At 39.8% G+C, this 16,797-nt stretch overlaps 1 protein-coding gene across 2 annotated transcripts in view; it reads right to left on the bottom strand.

The window, feature by feature from the left end:
• Window positions 1-1,215: 1,215 nt before the first annotated feature.
• Window positions 1,216-16,797, bottom strand: part of LOC132122006 (cGMP-dependent protein kinase 1-like) — a 170,599-nt gene continuing 155,017 nt past the window's right edge. For both annotated transcript variants that reach the window (XM_059531801.1, XM_059531800.1), the window contains exons 10-18: window positions 5,115-5,211; window positions 3,605-3,744; window positions 3,408-3,497; window positions 3,171-3,312; window positions 2,727-2,890; window positions 2,508-2,630; window positions 2,274-2,336; window positions 1,905-1,971; window positions 1,216-1,539 (exon numbers count right to left, since the gene is read on the bottom strand). In XM_059531801.1, the coding sequence (XP_059387784.1) occupies window positions 1,441-1,539; window positions 1,905-1,971; window positions 2,274-2,336; window positions 2,508-2,630; window positions 2,727-2,890; window positions 3,171-3,312; window positions 3,408-3,497; window positions 3,605-3,744; window positions 5,115-5,211 (985 nt within the window). In that variant the 3' untranslated portion in view covers window positions 1,216-1,440. The remainder of the gene's footprint in view (window positions 1,540-1,904; window positions 1,972-2,273; window positions 2,337-2,507; window positions 2,631-2,726; window positions 2,891-3,170; window positions 3,313-3,407; window positions 3,498-3,604; window positions 3,745-5,114; window positions 5,212-16,797) is intronic.

Genomic DNA, 16,797 nt, shown 5'->3' with positions numbered 1-16,797 from the left:
AATAGCATACATGAAAATGTATTTTTTTTAAAAGGCAATAGGACTGGTTTTACTCTGACAGTAAATCTCTACAAATCACACAAAAATATTACCACTGTATATATTTATATATACATAAACATTTACCCCTGGTCCTACAATAAATAAGATTACATAATTGGTTTTCCAGCACAGCACTTTGTGTTCAAGCTACTATAGACAGGCAGTCTTCTTGTCATTTTTTTAAACGAGTCAAGTAGAGTCATGAATATGATTGGTGAAAATCACAGGAGAAAATATTCAGAAAGTTTGTCTGTATCAATAATAAAGCTGATTATGTAACTTCATAAATACAATTCCGATCTCACCCACATTTTATCAGGGATGCAGTGACTTGACTGCCCTTGCTCTGGCGAAGTACAGTGTGTATTTTAGTCAAAAGCCTGCCCTCTAGTGGAACACAAACTGTATTGAGTCTAATTCATTACTTGATTGGATTTCCATTGTCTTTAAAAAAGAAAAAAAAAACAAGTTTCTCATAATACAAACTAAATGCATTCAGAAGCCTTTAAAAGAAAATTAATGAATAAATAAAACTTTTAAAACAATAAAATAGCAAAACCTGTCATCATTTGCTCACCCTCACATCATTCCAAACCTGTATGACTTGTTTTTTTGTTTTTTGTTTTTCTGTGGAACACAAAAGAAGATATTTTAAAGAATACTGGTAACAGAGCAGTTTTGGTTCCTACTAAATTCATATAATAACATTTTTAAAAATATATTATTTTGTGTTCCGCAGAAGAAAGAAAATCATACAGGTTTGGAACAATATGATTCAGACAGAATTTTCATTTTTGGATGGACTATTCCTTTAAGAGGTGTACGCATAAAAAGTAAGAATAATCATATTAATCATATCAATCCATTAAAAGCCATCAATCTCTACCGTTACCTTTTTCCTTTTTTAAGTATTTGACACTGGTGTGTTTCTGTTCCAACTATATAAGGCGTATTTATACACAACTAGTCATGCTATCAAAAGTAACCACAGACTAAATTCCTTTCTAAGATGCATCTTAGAAAAATAATCAATGCTCAGTCCAGATCATAGTACTTTCTCTACTTATGATTCTGTTTTTAAGACCCAGACCTAAAACCTGAAACCACTGCTTGTGCAATCAGTCAAACATAAAACAGCAAAGAGAAAAAATTATGGGCTCATTCAAGAAGTCTATATCTGAGGCCTTGTTAGGAATATGGACTCCAGTCTTTTGGATAAGGACAGTTTACGAGGGTCGTGGGGTGCGGCGGGGGGCTGAGACATCCCCAGTGGCACCGTAGGACAAAAGTTTGGGCGAAGGCAACTTGGTGTCACAGAGCTGGGCTAGACATCATCCGGTCTCCCTTTTTGCTGACGAACCACACGGGACACTCCAGGGCATGTTACATGTTTCAGTTTTAGAAATCAGTGTCCCAGCCAGAATTGTCATCTGGGGGAGGGTCTTCATTGTCCTCAGGAAAGCTATCAAAGTTACTGGTGTCAGTCGGGCTTGCAACCTAATAGGTGCGTGAATGGAGGAAAAATGTGATTTAAGAGCCATAAATATTATTTTTGTAATTTTACAGTTATACTATATAAAATATATTATTTTATTTTAGAATAAAATCTAACCATAGTAATATGTTTTATTTTGGTTATTATTATGATTGATCTTACGATTCTGTTCACAAAAATCACAGTTCTAGATTTTTTCACCAGATAATGGGGGGGAAACCACGCTAATTGATCCTACATTTATGTCTAACAGCACTTAACTAACTTTTGTTTATGTTAAATTTATTTGAAATGCAAATCTCTTAGTTCACCCTCCTTATATTCAAATTCACACTTATGAATTAAATTGGAAATGTTTTATACTTACGTCAGGAATAATTGGAGGTGTGAGAGTTCCTTTGCGCAGGCCTTCCCAGTTAAAGCCTTCAAACCATCTATGATGGAAAAAGAAAATTAGTATCTGTATCTGTCTCAGACAAACAGAATAGAAGTGGTGGAATTTTCAGTTATGTTAAATTTCAGTCTTTGGAATTAATTGATTTAAACTATTATACTTTGAACAGGAATGTTACTAAAATGGCAAACAAATCTTGACCCAATGCACAGCATATTACAACTAGTTTTATAAGAATTTCTTGACCTTAAAGTTTTATTATAATATTTCAACACTTTTCTAGACTTAAAAACCACAGTCTTTCCCCAAATCCCCAAAGAAGAGGGATATTACAGTACTCACTTGTGCTTTTGGATATCTTTGACTCCATTTTTCAAGTTTCCTAGCCTCTCAGACGGATTGTCCCTGAGGGAAACAATTTATTCAATACAGATTTAATTTATAGTGCTGATATTCTGTCAAAAATGTTTTTTCTGCATCTACATCAAACCAAGTTTTTTTTTTTCAAACCTTAAGGTATACATGTGTGCTACAGTTTAAAACAGCAGAACTTCAAACTTCAAGAAATGTACCCACCTGCATAGTTTTTTTATTAGATTGCCTGCATTTTTGGTGATCTTCTTTGGAAATTCTATCATGTCGATTCCTCTTAAAATTATATTATATGTCTTCATTGGATCCGGTCCTGAGAATGGTGGGCTGAACCAGAAATTCACATTAGATTTTATAAAACTAGAAGCAGGAGTAATCCTAGCATCTATCTTGTCAAACCCAATGAGAGAAAACACGTTTTACCTTCCAGTCAAGAGTTCATACATAAGAATTCCCAATGACCAGTAGTCTGCTGAGATGTCATGGCCTTTATTCAGTATGATTTCTGGGGCTACATACTCCGGCGTTCCACAGAACGTCCATGTTTTCTTCCCAAATCCAATCTTTTTAGCAAAGCCAAAGTCCACCTATAAGAGACAAACAGCGTCTTCATATCAAAACTGCACCTGTGTGGCTTTTAGTCCATGTTCTTTAGCTTTAAATACACTAATATTTTGTTCCAAATTCGATAATAAAAAAGGGCATTTTGGGTAAATGGACCAAAAATATTGATAACGCATGAAGCACTAAGGGGCGGATGTGCTCTAGATAGGAAGTCCCACCCTTTGATACCAACTGACAAAAAATTTCACCAGCCTCAGAATGTGTCATCTTATATTAAAAAAAGCAATTGAGATGTATACTCACAAGTTTGGCATATCCTCTGTGATCTAGAATGAGATTTTCTGGCTTTAAATCACGGTAAATTATTCCCTTGGAATGCAGGTAAGCGAAGGCTTCAACCACACAGGCTGTATAAAATCGTGTAGTAGAGTCTTCAAATGATCCTCTAAGAATAAAGAAAGAAAAACACTTCTGGTTCATTGGGTTTCCATCATTTAGTGTGATTAGAATCAGCCATCATCACAAGAACAATTTGGCTACCTGTCTCTAAGAATGGTCCAAAGTTCTCCTCCTAGACATGCCTCCATCAACATGTACAGATATTTGCTGTCTTTGAAAGTCCTGTACAACCTGAAGGAACACAACCACCCAATTTTGTCCCTCAATATATGTTTTTTCCCTGATATTTTTTTAGGATATGACCTCCAATGATGCTCTCAGGAGGTTTTAGCACCTACCTTACAATGAAGTCTGAATGGGCCTCCTGCATGATCTGTTTCTCAGAACGGATGTGTTCCTGTTGCCGCGTGTCCACGATGTGACGCTTCTTCAGAATCTTCATTGCAAATGTTTTGGTCTCTTCACTCTTGAGCTGCACCTGTGGACACCGAAGGCAGGCAAAAAATGAGCGCTGAAAAAGTGCTAATAAGCTAATTTTCTATGGAAACTAGCTGTAAAAACAAGTGCCTGTGCTCCTTATTATAGCACTTGAGTCATGGTCAATTAATGTGTTAAGGGTCCTCAAAATAGATCAAGTGAGCAGGAATTCTTCACATTGCGTCTCTGTGATGGCACTTGAATGTTCATTTGATCCTGTAACTATCTAGCAAACGGATAGCACTACAAGCATATATCACAGCCCTGGCGAAAGGACACTCGTTTATACTATGTTGCTGCAGCGCTAGAAATAGGTCAGTGGAAAGGGGAATCCTCTTCCCAGATTGCTGGGCTTTCCTTTACAACAGAATCTGATCCGCAATGCGCAATGTTATGCCCTCCTGTCTACGTCAAAGTTTCCATCATCTTTCTTCAACATAAATGATTTACATTAGAACATCTATCTATCTATCTATCTATCTATCTATCTATCTATCTATCTATCTATCTATCTATCTATCCATCCATCCATCCATCCATCCATCCATCCATCCATCCATCCATCCATCCATCCATCCATCCATCCATCCATCCATCCATCCATCCATCCATCCATCCATCCATCCATCCATCCATGATTAACTGTCTGCCTACCTAACTACTTACAACCTATTTGTCTACTGACCTACCTACACATCCGTTCGTTTGTTTATCCATCCATGCATTAACTGTCTTATATCCACTGACTTAACCCCTTACCATCTATCTACTACATCATACACCATCTAATTATTAAATTAGTCTTGTACAGTGAATGACCGCAAGTTAGATGTCTGCCCTTTTAACTTTGTTGTGGAAAGTTACCCGGAATAGAGTTACAACATTCCCAGACTTGAACTAACCTCCAGGACAGTAGAATACATGAGAGCTGCTCATTTGTCCTGCACTGTCTAGAATAGATTAGTAAAATATATTCTTATATCATTGGTTGATGCAAGTTTTTGTTTTGAGTTATTGCATAACACGCATCAGAAGGCCATAAAGCAACAACTCCATGTGCATTCACTGTAATTTACCTGCAAGGGTGTCCAACCCTGCTCCTGGAGGGCCCATGTCCTGTGGAGATTAGCTCCAACACACTTACCTGCAAGTTTTTAGTGAGTCTGAAGACCTAGATTAGCTAGTTCAGGTGTGTTTAATGAGGGTTAGAGCTAAAACTCTGCAGGACAGTGGCCCTATAGGAACAAGTTTGGACAACCCTGTCTTACTGCAATCACCTTGTCGTGCTTAATTATAGAAGAAGCTGATGAATTTACCTATTCATTTACATGAAGACATAAAATGCATGCATACAGAAGTGGCGTTTCCTACCAGCTCAACTCTTCCAAATCCTCCAACTCCCAAGGTATCGATGATGTTGAAGTCCACCAGCTTCAAGTTGGAGAAGAAGGCATTCTCTGCCTCGTATCTGCATTTTTTAAAGTGGAAAAAGGGAAACTTCTTAGAGGTTTGGATAGAGTATGTGATAGGGAATGTTGGAGCAGGAATTGGAGCAGGAAGGCTGTTTATTCGCTCCCGCTCTTTTCTCTCCTTCACCAGGATAGGAATTAATTCACGCATTCTGACCTCCTTGTAGCTTGACCAAATCAAATACTGTGAAAGAGTTAAATGTACTATTTTCAAAACGGCTAGCAATACTGCAAAGACAATCTTACAAAATCTGGCTTGCAATATGCAATGCAGTCCTTGCCTCAAGAGCACATATGGCAGAATAATAACAACAGTCTTTGCTCAAAAATGGAGTTAAGGCGCCATTTCCAGGTTACATTTCGAGATTCAGGATGCAGCGCTGATCGATTGTGGCGAAGGACAAATCGATCCAGATTGGTGGAGTCTCTCCGCATCAATATCGGTTTGTGAAAGCTTCTCTGGATATAAAGTTTGGATGCAGAAATACCCAAAGTTGCCACAGTCATCAGCAGAGACGGCACTAAAAGTTGAGCAAGAGTCCTCGTTGAAAAATCTCACAAAGCAAGAGATTCTGTCCTTGCAGCAGCAGGAGTGCGCGCTGAGGGACACTACGCTTGACTGGTGAGTCTAGAGTTGTCCTTGTGACTAAGTCTCAGTCCCTGTGCTTAAACTGAGCTTGACTGTGTTCTCTGTGTGAGCTGCAGTCTCTGCTAATACTGTCTGCCTGATCCAGCTTTATTTTTAGCATGTGAACTTGGCTTACACTTCTCCTAGTCAGAAAAGGTTTTCCTGCTCTACCCTCACGCCACTGTCTCTCTTTAAAGTTCAAATTTAACTTGAGAAGGACACCTGATGCTGCATAATTATGAGACCATTTACATACTTTAGTGTTGAGAGAATTAACCTTTCAATTAACTCATTTAATAACAAAAATAGCTTGCTCTGGAAATAAATATATCTAGGCCTTCTGACGGGAAGATCCTGGAAGCCTAGAATAAATGTATCTTTAGCTAGACAGAAACACAGAATTCCATGTTGATGCTGTCAGCTGTGAAGATCATATGATATATCAGGAATTAGGAATGTTTATTAATTGTACTTTGTTACTATGCTTAACTGTTGTTTTGATGAATTTGTACTTGCTCTGGGAAAAATGTATTTCTGTTTCCAGTTAAAATGATAAAAACTGGCTACATATTTTACAGAATATATGCATTTTGATTTTAATTATATATACAATTCACGCTTGGGTCACAGCTGTTGACCTTAAGAAATATTTGTAAAAGTTTTATTTATAACCACCAATTACAATCAGCATACTATAAAATCTGATACTGATTAATTTACTTTGTAATATAGACTTTGGTATAACTCTAATGTGGGCCAGAGATCTACACAGAAAAGACAAATTACATTTAGATTTTATTACTATTTATTTTTTAAATAACTTTGCATATTTTAATAAAGAATAAATGTTATAATTGAATGTGAATCATAAAACAATATACTAAATATGTAATACTTAAAAACTGTTATACTTAAAGTTTCATTTCGCTCAAGTTCTGTTTATTTATTTAGGTAGATACTATGGACTTCAGATAGTACATGAGTTTGACATGATGCACATACTAAAAAAAAGAAACAAAGATTGATTGATAGATAGATTGATTGATTGATTAATTGAATCGTTTGTCCAAATAATTAAACCACTGAGATACCATGTTGTTTTCGTCTGCACTGATTTCAATATCTTCTTTTCTTTTCAACAGAAGAAAGATACAGGTCATACACGTACACAGTAATACAGGTTTGGAACAACATAAGGATAAGTACATGAATTTTCATTTTTGGATGAAAATAATATTTTAAAACATCTAGTCTTTTTTCACACATTTGAATATTTCGACCTTGCTATTCAAAAATCAAGATGGTAAAATGCTGAAAGTCTTAGGTTAAAGTCTGAGTACAAGCACAGAATCCCTCATGTCAACTTAGAAGCTGGAAAACACCCTGGAAGACCACCATTGCAATTTGACACCACAAGGACACAGTATCTGCAGTAAGTTTCCACATTTAACTGAGACTCCGGGCAGGGGGACAGCTGCCCTCTCAAACCTCTCCAGGCAATGAGGCAATGAACTCAGAACATTGCAGTTGTCCAAATAAGAAGAAAATGCCACATAGTGACATGACTGTTTCTGCCAAGGTTGACAGTCATTTTGAAAGAAGAAAGTATTCCGGTACATTGCCCAATCTATATAAGCAAAAACATGTAAAACAACTGGTTTTAGTATTTTGGTAATAACCAGAACCAATTCTTGATTCCTAGCCCAACATAAGTGGCTTTCACACTAGAGGAAAATTTTCATAGTAACTATAGCTATTGGTAGAAGTACCTGCTTTTTGTCAAGTTCTGGGAACTGGGAATGATTGTAGTTATAGGAATGCCCTTTGGAGAAAAAATTATTAGCTCCTAATTTAGAGTAGGGTCCAACCCAGCACAGCAGGAACTACCAGTGACTTAAGGGCTTTCGCACCAGTTAGTTATAAGAACTAGTCACCAGGCGGTCCCCTGAGAACTAAATGTTCCTCTAGGACTGTTTTCCTGGTTGCATTCGTACTGCCAATATGAACTCTGAAGTTACAAAGTGGCCAACAGCAACATCATTTAACAACACAGCATTCAACAACTGGAGGACGGTATAGTGCCAGTGTTGGTCTATCTACAGATGCATAACGCATTCATGAATTTAGTTCATGGAGTATGTATATATAAACTGTATGTTCACACTTTTTTCTTCTTCTTTTTTGAAATGGCGAGTGCTGGTGTTTCATATGGTATGCGTTCGGAAAATTAACGTACATTTTTGTCACTTATATTCGGTTCTTAATTTGTAAATTGCAAGGTGCCGGAACAAAGCGGGGTAACGGATCCGGCATGTGATTACCTGGAGGGAGAGGCAACGGAACATTCGCGCAATCACATTGCTGGACCAGTTTAAGTGATTTTAAGAGCGTGCATAAGTTGCATTTAGGGTCTGTCAGGTCATGAAAATGCCATGCGATTTTAAAACAACAGTTTCCAGTCCTAAAAACATTTTGAAAAAGTTGTGGAATTTTATTTTTCAAATCTCTGTGTAATAGTTATATTTAATCAGGTCCTACATTTCTGTGGTTTTAATAATTTTCGCAGCTTTCAAGTTTATAATGAGGTAAATCCCTGCATTTATTTAACATAGCTTGTAGGTTTGAATAATAAAATAAATCCACACAAACAAGATTCAATCAGTCATTCGAAATCATAAACTCTCTCGGAGCGCGCTTCACATCAACGCATCTTGTCTGCACTTCAGTGACCTGCTGCAAGCTGCGATACAAGACTCACTCGCATTTCGATCGGGACAGCTGACAGAACTGTCACTTGACTTGACTAATTGGGTAATTATTGAATTGTCACAAAAATGTATAATTTGCACACCTTTTAATTTGGTACTCGCGCGCTCCACATGCTGTATTAGGCTATGTGCCCTCGCAGTCACATCCAAAGCTCGCGCGTATAAAGCTGACTCGCGAGTATTAGCCTATATAAGAGTTATTTTTCGTAGTTTGTTGAGTTTAAGCAACCAAATTCACACAATATGATGTCTGATGGTTGTTGACAAATAAAACAGTTTCATGGCACACTCTACTAAAATACAAGGGGGGAAAGGAAAGAAAAGGGGGGAAAAATCAAATAGTAAACAACACTTCGTCGTCAGTGTTTGTGTTGTATCAGACACGTGCAATTAACATTAGGCTGTATGAAAAACAAGCTCAAATAGAGTTAACAAGGGCGAATGAGGAGATCTGTGTTTTGTCCGCATCTGAGGCAAGTGCAGCGCATTATATGCTATCATCACCTTTTACAGGCTATATGACGTATATTGTTACTATATGGGCGCTTAGTTTTTCTTGTTGTTTAGTAAACTTGGCCAATGTCTCATGATATAAACGATAAAGCGCTTATGCACAGGATATTCAAAACGTACAAAAGTATATTGGCTAGATCGCAAAAAATTTACTTCTCCAGTCTTCAAACACACAAAGACATTAGCCTTTACAGACATAGTGTTTGAGTAAAGAAAATGCTGTACTATTCAAACAGTTATTTGTTTACCCTTGCGTTGCGAATAAGCGGAGATCTGTCTCAGGTTATGTATGTAACCATAGTTCCCTGAGTAGGGAACAAGACACTGCGTCTTCTAGGGGCCGCTTTGGGGAACACTTCGTTGTGATCATGTCTGAAGCATACATTGAAAAAACCCCAACTTGTTGGCCGGCGACAGCCTCCGACATCACTACCGGCCCGACTATAAATAAGCACCGGGAGAGCACGTCATTATCTTCTTCGTCTGAAGCTTGTGTCTGAAGCATGGCAGGGAGCTAGAGGACGCAGTGTCTCGTTCCCTACTCAGGGAACTATGGTTTCATACGTAACCTGAGACAGTTCCCTTTCGAGGGAACTTCGAACTGCGTCCTCTGGGGGCAACTTTGGGGAACAGTATACCCACGCCGCCATAATGAGGGGAGTGCAGGCCAGAATCATGAGAGCACTAAGTACCAACTCTACCATTTCCATGGGAGTTGCCCCTGGGACGTTAGATGGCTGTCTGTGACAGTACCCCTTACAGCCAAAAGGCCTAAGCTACCGCTAGCTTACGCATAAGCTTGCTGAAAGAGCGGTCTCGACAGTTCTCTAGTAGCAACACCCTGTTTAGATAGGTATCCGAGGATACATAGGTGGAGTGGTGCCCAAGATGAATGGGGCTTTTACCAACTCAAGAAAGGGCACGAAGCCCTCACCATATAGGATTTTAGAAATAACGCAGAATACTAGCATGCAAACTTACCACAGTGTAGATTTCAGAAAGTGTGCAAAGACTTCACGTGCACACTTACCATAGCATGGATTTTCAAATACTGTTCTAAGGAGGGGCTCTCGTGGCACTCTGATAGAGCAGATCATAGATGGAATGTTGCATCTCAAAACAGTATGATTGAGAGTCATCAACTCGATCTATGGAAACAATACTGGAGCGCTCTGGGGAAAAAACTGAGAACTCAGTCTCATATGAGAGGAGAACTCCGAGCTCAGAGTAGCGTGCTCATTGACGACCCTTTTTTGGAAAAAGGGGAGCGCTGCTAAGTTACCACGAGAATCATCCAAATAGCCCCTCATGTTGAGGGAAGCGATGCTTGAGGTGTATAAACAAATACACACTGGCTGAATGGAGCCCAAGGAACCAAGGTCTAATCATCTCAAGAAAGGGAACGAAGCGGAGCGTGTAACCCTTATCTTACAGGATTTCAGAAAGTTTGCAGAGTCTTGCGTGCAAACTTACCACTTGTGGATTTTTAGAAAGTGCGCAAAGTGTTCACGTGCACACTGACCACCATGTGGTTTTGAGAAAGTACACAAAGGTTAGCGTGTGTACTTAAAGGTTCCTAAGCATCGCAGAGGCGCTGAATCTCACGGGAGAGGCAAGCTCAATTTTACAAACCTCGGGCGAGGGGAGCATCACCTGAGGCAGCATATACAAGAAGACTTCGGTAACTGCCAACTCCACTTCCCGCTAGATGCAACAGCACCCCTAAGCGGCCAGGAGACCCCATGGGGTGACCTGGTCGGACATCCATGAAATTCCCTGCAGTGCTGTGCCAGGCCTGATGATCAAGGAGGCTCCCTCAGAAACCTGTGATCTCAGCCGCCTAATACCGGAACATGAAGCCGGATGGCTGGTGCAGGCGAGTGTTTAGTAAACACTGTAACTGAGCACTGCAAAGGAAAACTCACAGAGTTTATTAGTAGACACATAACCACCAGCAATTAAATACACATAAGTATATACAGAGAGGGTTACATTTACTCACCCACCCTCCTGCGCTGGAGCCCCGCTCAAGGGGCGCCTCCTTTTAGTCTGGACCATCAGTCAGGTGGTTGCTATGAACATAGAACCATAAAAACATTATAGGTCCAGCATAGGAGACTGTTAGGCGAGAGGTTTCCACCTAACCTCGATCAGGTGGAGAGCTGGTGGTTACAGGGGAATTAGGAAGGGGAGGATAAAAGCAGAAGTTAACCCTCTGAAGTCGATTAACGCATATACGCGTTATGAGGCTGTTTTTTCCTAATAACCTCTTAGACTCCAGAGGGTTAAAAATCCCCAAAGGGAACGAGTAGATACCTCGGTATCACTCTGATTCGGACGAGAACGTTGCCTCGTCTAGATCATACCCCTTAGGTTCTGCTTACCTCATCGTGACCCACGATTCCTCTAACCCCTGCCCGCTGGTGGGGGAGGAGCGCGAATTGCGACACTAGCCTTCTGTGCCCGTCTTTGATCCTCAGATCGAGGCAGGCCAGGACCCCTATGTTGTTCGGGCTCAGACCTGGACCTTCGTGGAACGAAGGATCTGAAAGTAGCAGAGTGCGCCATCGTCTCCCTGAACTTCTCAAATCGCCGTCTCAACGGAAATACCGAAAATCTCAGAAGGCGAAACCTGAGCATTGAGAAGAAAGCATTTTCGTTGCTCCCGATGTCTGCCATGTTCATCCACAGATGTCTCTCCGCTGCCACCATGGCCGCCATAGTCCTGCCCATGGCGGAGGCGGCCTGCTTGGTAGCACGGAGAGAGATCCGTGGTGCGGAGCAGCTCAGCTACCTGATCAGAAAAAGGCCCCTGCCTCTATCCAGGTCTCTTAGCAGATCAGTCTGATATGCTTGAAGCACCAGCATTGTGTGTAATAAAGCCACAGCCTGACCTGCTACTGCGTATGCCTTGCCATTTAAGCGAGATGCTTTTCTGAAGGGGCTCAAATGGCATGGAGGGAGATTAAGAGAGGATGTTTCCCCTGCAGAAAGAAAAATTTTTCACAGATACAAATTTACAAATTATTTATACAATTTTTTGCTCTTTCTACAGGGGGCATTCCCTCATAGCCGCTTTCGAGCATCACCTCGATGTCGGCAGAAAATTTCCATGCCGAAACCGATGGATGCGAGAAGAAAACGGCATCTTTCATTTCTTTTTAATCTCTGTATGGAGATCATGCAGAAATAAAAGACTCACCTGAGCTGGAGGGTTATGGTCAAAAGGTAATTTTCGCTCAATAACCTCCAACAGCTCTACATACGCAGGGCAGGAGAATTGAGAAGGCTCAGCCTCAGCTTTTTCACCATCCTCAAATATCTTCTGCTTTTCCTGGGTAAAAACCCAGCAGAGCACTAACCTCAGAATCAGAAAGTGTTAAAGATATAACATCATCCTCCCGAGGCTCTCTCTCGTCCGCCGCCCTTCTTTCTTTTATTTTTTTATTTTTTACGAGCGCGAAAGGGAAAGTCCCTCTTTAAACCATTCAGACAGATCCACCTGTATTCTCACGAGCTCATTCACTTCCACGCCTCAACGCGGACAGGTCCTGAACCACGGGAAGCAGATCGCTGCCTTTTTTCCCCTTTCTCTTTCAGAAGAGAGACGAACGAGAGCGGAGCTTTTTCCATTGAAAAAACGCTCACAATGCACGCAGATTGCCTCCTCAAAGACATCGCGTGCGTGCTCTTCACCCAAACAAATGACGCAAAGATCGTGTGTGTCATCGGGTGTCAAATAATGCCGACACGGATGTACACATCGTCTAAATACTTGCTAGTTGTCGCCATGATAAACAGAGAAAGATCGCCCTTACCGGTTCTTTCAGATGCACGCTTCAAACAAAACAGTCATTGAAGATGAAGAATATAATGACATGCTCTCCCGGTGCTTATTTATAGTCACGCCGGTTGTGACGTCGGAGGCTGTCGCCGGCCAACAAGTTGGTGTTTTTTCAATGTATGCTTCAGACACGGGTCACGACGAGGTGTTCCCCAAAGCGGCCCCTAGAGGACGCAGTTCGAAGTTCCCTCGAAAGGGAACTGTCTCCTCCAGGCTGTGCGCGCGTCAATCTGAGTTGAGGTGGGGGAAGTGACGAGGTTTCGCTTAGAGTTTGAGGATCCAATTGCGTAATGAAGTTTTACTGACAAGCTCTTTTAAATACTTATCATTGGTTAAATATTTATAAAACCCTCTGATTTAAAATAATAATAACGAATTATAATAGAGATATGAATTTTGGTTAATTTTTCACGGCACACATCTGTCTGCCATACGGAAACGCCACCCCTGGAGGAGGGGGATCCGGCAAAATGAGGTGCCGGAACAAGGCGGATCCGGATCCGGCACCTCCGAAATCGGATCCGGCTTGTTCCGGCACAAATTAAGCCCTGCTTAAATTTCCTACTGTGCTTGGTCAGACCCTACTTTAAATAGGAGCTAATTTAGTCCCCACAAAAGGCATTCCAATAACTAAAATCATTCCCAGTTCCTGTGGTGCGAACATGGCAAAAAGCAGGAACATTTGCCAATAGATATAGGAACTATAAGATGTTCCTCCAATGTTCCTGAAATGAGATTGCTGTCAGCCAGCTTAAGTCACTTTAGAACTCAAACTTGCTGTATGAATGCACCCAGAAAATGGCCCTGGGGAAATTTCAGTTCTGGGGCTTTTCTTCGTGGCTAATTCCTCTAACTATCCAGTACTATAAACTGTAAATCAACACGGGGACTAACAGTTTTACTTTGATAAATTAAATTATCTTGGACATTACAGAACATGTTTATTGGGGCAAAAAAAATATTGTAATTCAAAAAGACGTTTGTTCATGTTTCCTCACCAGTTCTCATGAGTTAGACATGCACATCTGAGGTTCTGTTTACCAAATTGTATGTGATCTATGTGCGAGTCTCTAAGACTTTATTCACTTTTATACATACACAATCTGATTTTATTCCATGAATCAGCTATTTTCACACGTGTCTCCAAGCTAATGTTGTTCTTAACTGTTATGGTTACAAGTGTAACCCCTCAAATGTTTGAGCTCCATAAGTGGGCAGAGGGGAGTGGGCTGGATTTCACATAAGCTGTTGACAGGTGATATGTTAGGTGTGAGCTCCGAGAAGAGCAACTGATGACTGACGTCACATGGTCGACTAGAGTATTTTCCACTGCCCTAGCTGAGAGCATGAGTTACTGTGTGTTATGAAAGCCCATATGTACTTCATGGGAGAGTAAACAAGTCCAAGATACTGGCTGAGAGGCTCTGATAAGACAATCTGAAAAGGCCAAAACCGGTTTACAGTTCTTGAGTCTCAAAACCTCTGGTGGAAGAAAACATTTGACATAGACTGCTTTCCAGAGTTAGTGAGCAGCCTTGCAGTCCACTGCTTAGGGCAGCATCCTAACTGAAATGGATTTGACTGAGTTTGTGCTACACTGGCAACCATGGGTGTCCAGGAAATGATTGAATTTGGGACTTGCAGGTTTCTAATAAAAGTGCTTTAATAAGCCAATAAATAAATTAATATATAAACCAGTAATAAATAAATTCATTTTAAGTAAACTGCCATTATAACTATATGAATTGATAAAATTTGCATTTATTAATAATTATATATACTGTATATATTAAATATTTAATGATTCATTAATTAATTAAACTTAGGGCAGAGAGTTGCACGGGTCCGATTTTGTAAATCCGCACCTGCCCGTACCCGCAGTGCTTAAAACCGCATCCGACCCGTTTTCCGACAGCAGCACTAATTAAAATCTGCACCCGACCCGACCCGCTTAAAATAGAACCGACACCCGACCCGCACCCGAAATCAAATCAGTTAAGCCAATCACATTAGACACACTTTTTTCGAATTTTATTGCCAGCTCATACAGAAGTTATGAGCCTGTCCTCCAACAAAAAACGACCATATAGGTCGTTTGTGCAAGCACCTTATTACGACCTATATTTACGTTTTAAAGTTAAGCGCCCTCTAGCGGGCGTAAAAATAATGACAGTATCGCATTGCATCTGTCGTCATGAAATGACGTATCACGTCATTACCAATCAAAACGTACGTTTATTTAAATGCAATGTGCGTACTTTTTACACCGATCTCACAGTATTTCCTACATATTTTACTAGGTTGCTTATTCGTTCGAATGACCACACCTATCCCCACCCCTAAACCTAACCCTCACAGAAATCATGCTAAATTATGATTTATTGAGCATATACATTTTCGTGCATATCCGTTCCCTGGGATTGAACCCATGATAGCATGATTACATATCAAGGTACAACGCAATAATCTACCAACTGAGCTACACGAAACACAAACCAGAGTGCAAATAAAAGAATACAAAACATTAATATGAAAACGACGTTTTGCCGATAGGGGCGCAATTGTAGGATACGCTCTTATGGGTCGGATTTCAGGGATTTGGACAAACGACCTATACGAGCGTATTGGTTGGAGGACAGGTTGGAAGTTATTTATGGAAAACTCTTTTTAAAAGATATTCGTTTTTTATACATTTTATCTTAATTTTAATCAATGTTTTACCAATCAATTGCCCGTATTTAATAAATAAGAAGCAAATATATAGCAGACAATGTAATAACCTTAGTGTAATTGACAGAATTACAAAAAAATATTTTGCTACCTAAAAGTTAAATATTTTTTGTGTCACGCATGCATGCATGTCTATTTCTCTCATATTAAATATAAAACACATGTGGACTGATATTGTTCCAATGTCTGGACTCTTTACAAATGGAGTATATTAACAGACGTTTCAATATATTGGTATTAAATGCATTTTCTGAGAATTTATATTTCACGTTTTTACTGCAAATGTCGAAATACGTGCTATTTGGTCCATCAGTGCTTGAGTGACTGATCATATTATAATAAAATATCTCTTAATAAAATACAAAATTGACTGATTTATGAATGTATATGCATAGTTCTCATCAGTCGGAAATACAGATAAACGCTTTCATTTGTTGAACTTTTGATCCTGAAAGAAAACAGAACAACAAAAGAGCGAATCATACCACCGTCTGAGGTTGTGCTTCAAGTCGAACGCACCCATTTTTAAATCGTCCACAGCTGAGCATCGCGAGAGGCGGATCTGCACCAGAGCGCACATGTGAATGAGCTGCACAAAGTCATTTTCAGATGCAATTAAAAAACAACAACAACAACAACCCTGGATAGCCTAGATTAGGCTCATATTCACAAATGTGTTAGCTATGGAATGAAATTTCTGATATTCCGATTGTCAAATACATGCAAGTAAAAGTGTATTGTTGTTTAAACACCTTTATAACGATCGCGTTAGTTGAGCTGTATGCGCAATATAATTTTATGACACAAATTTTGAAATAGGCTTAAATCAAACACATTTTAATTCAGATTCTGTATATATATATATATATAAACGGAAAACAAAAACAACGAAAAAAAAACAGCTGGCTGATCTTTTACGTCTGTTAACTAATGACTCATGCAGCCATTCAAGCGGTTGTGATTTTTTAAAAAGTGGAACGTAGGCCTGTTTTTACGTTTGCACGTGACTGTTTTGAACCCGTGTTTAGACCCGTGTTTCCCCTGTGTCCGAATCCGACACAGTTGGATATTTTTCACCCGTTTCAGCCAAATTTGTTACCCG

Source organism: Carassius carassius, chromosome 40 (genome assembly GCF_963082965.1).
Source record: "Carassius carassius chromosome 40, fCarCar2.1, whole genome shotgun sequence".
Lineage (NCBI taxonomy): Eukaryota > Metazoa > Chordata > Actinopteri > Cypriniformes > Cyprinidae > Carassius > Carassius carassius.
Note: the sequence above shows the minus strand (reverse complement) of the source record. Positions and strands in the feature narration are given on the sequence as shown.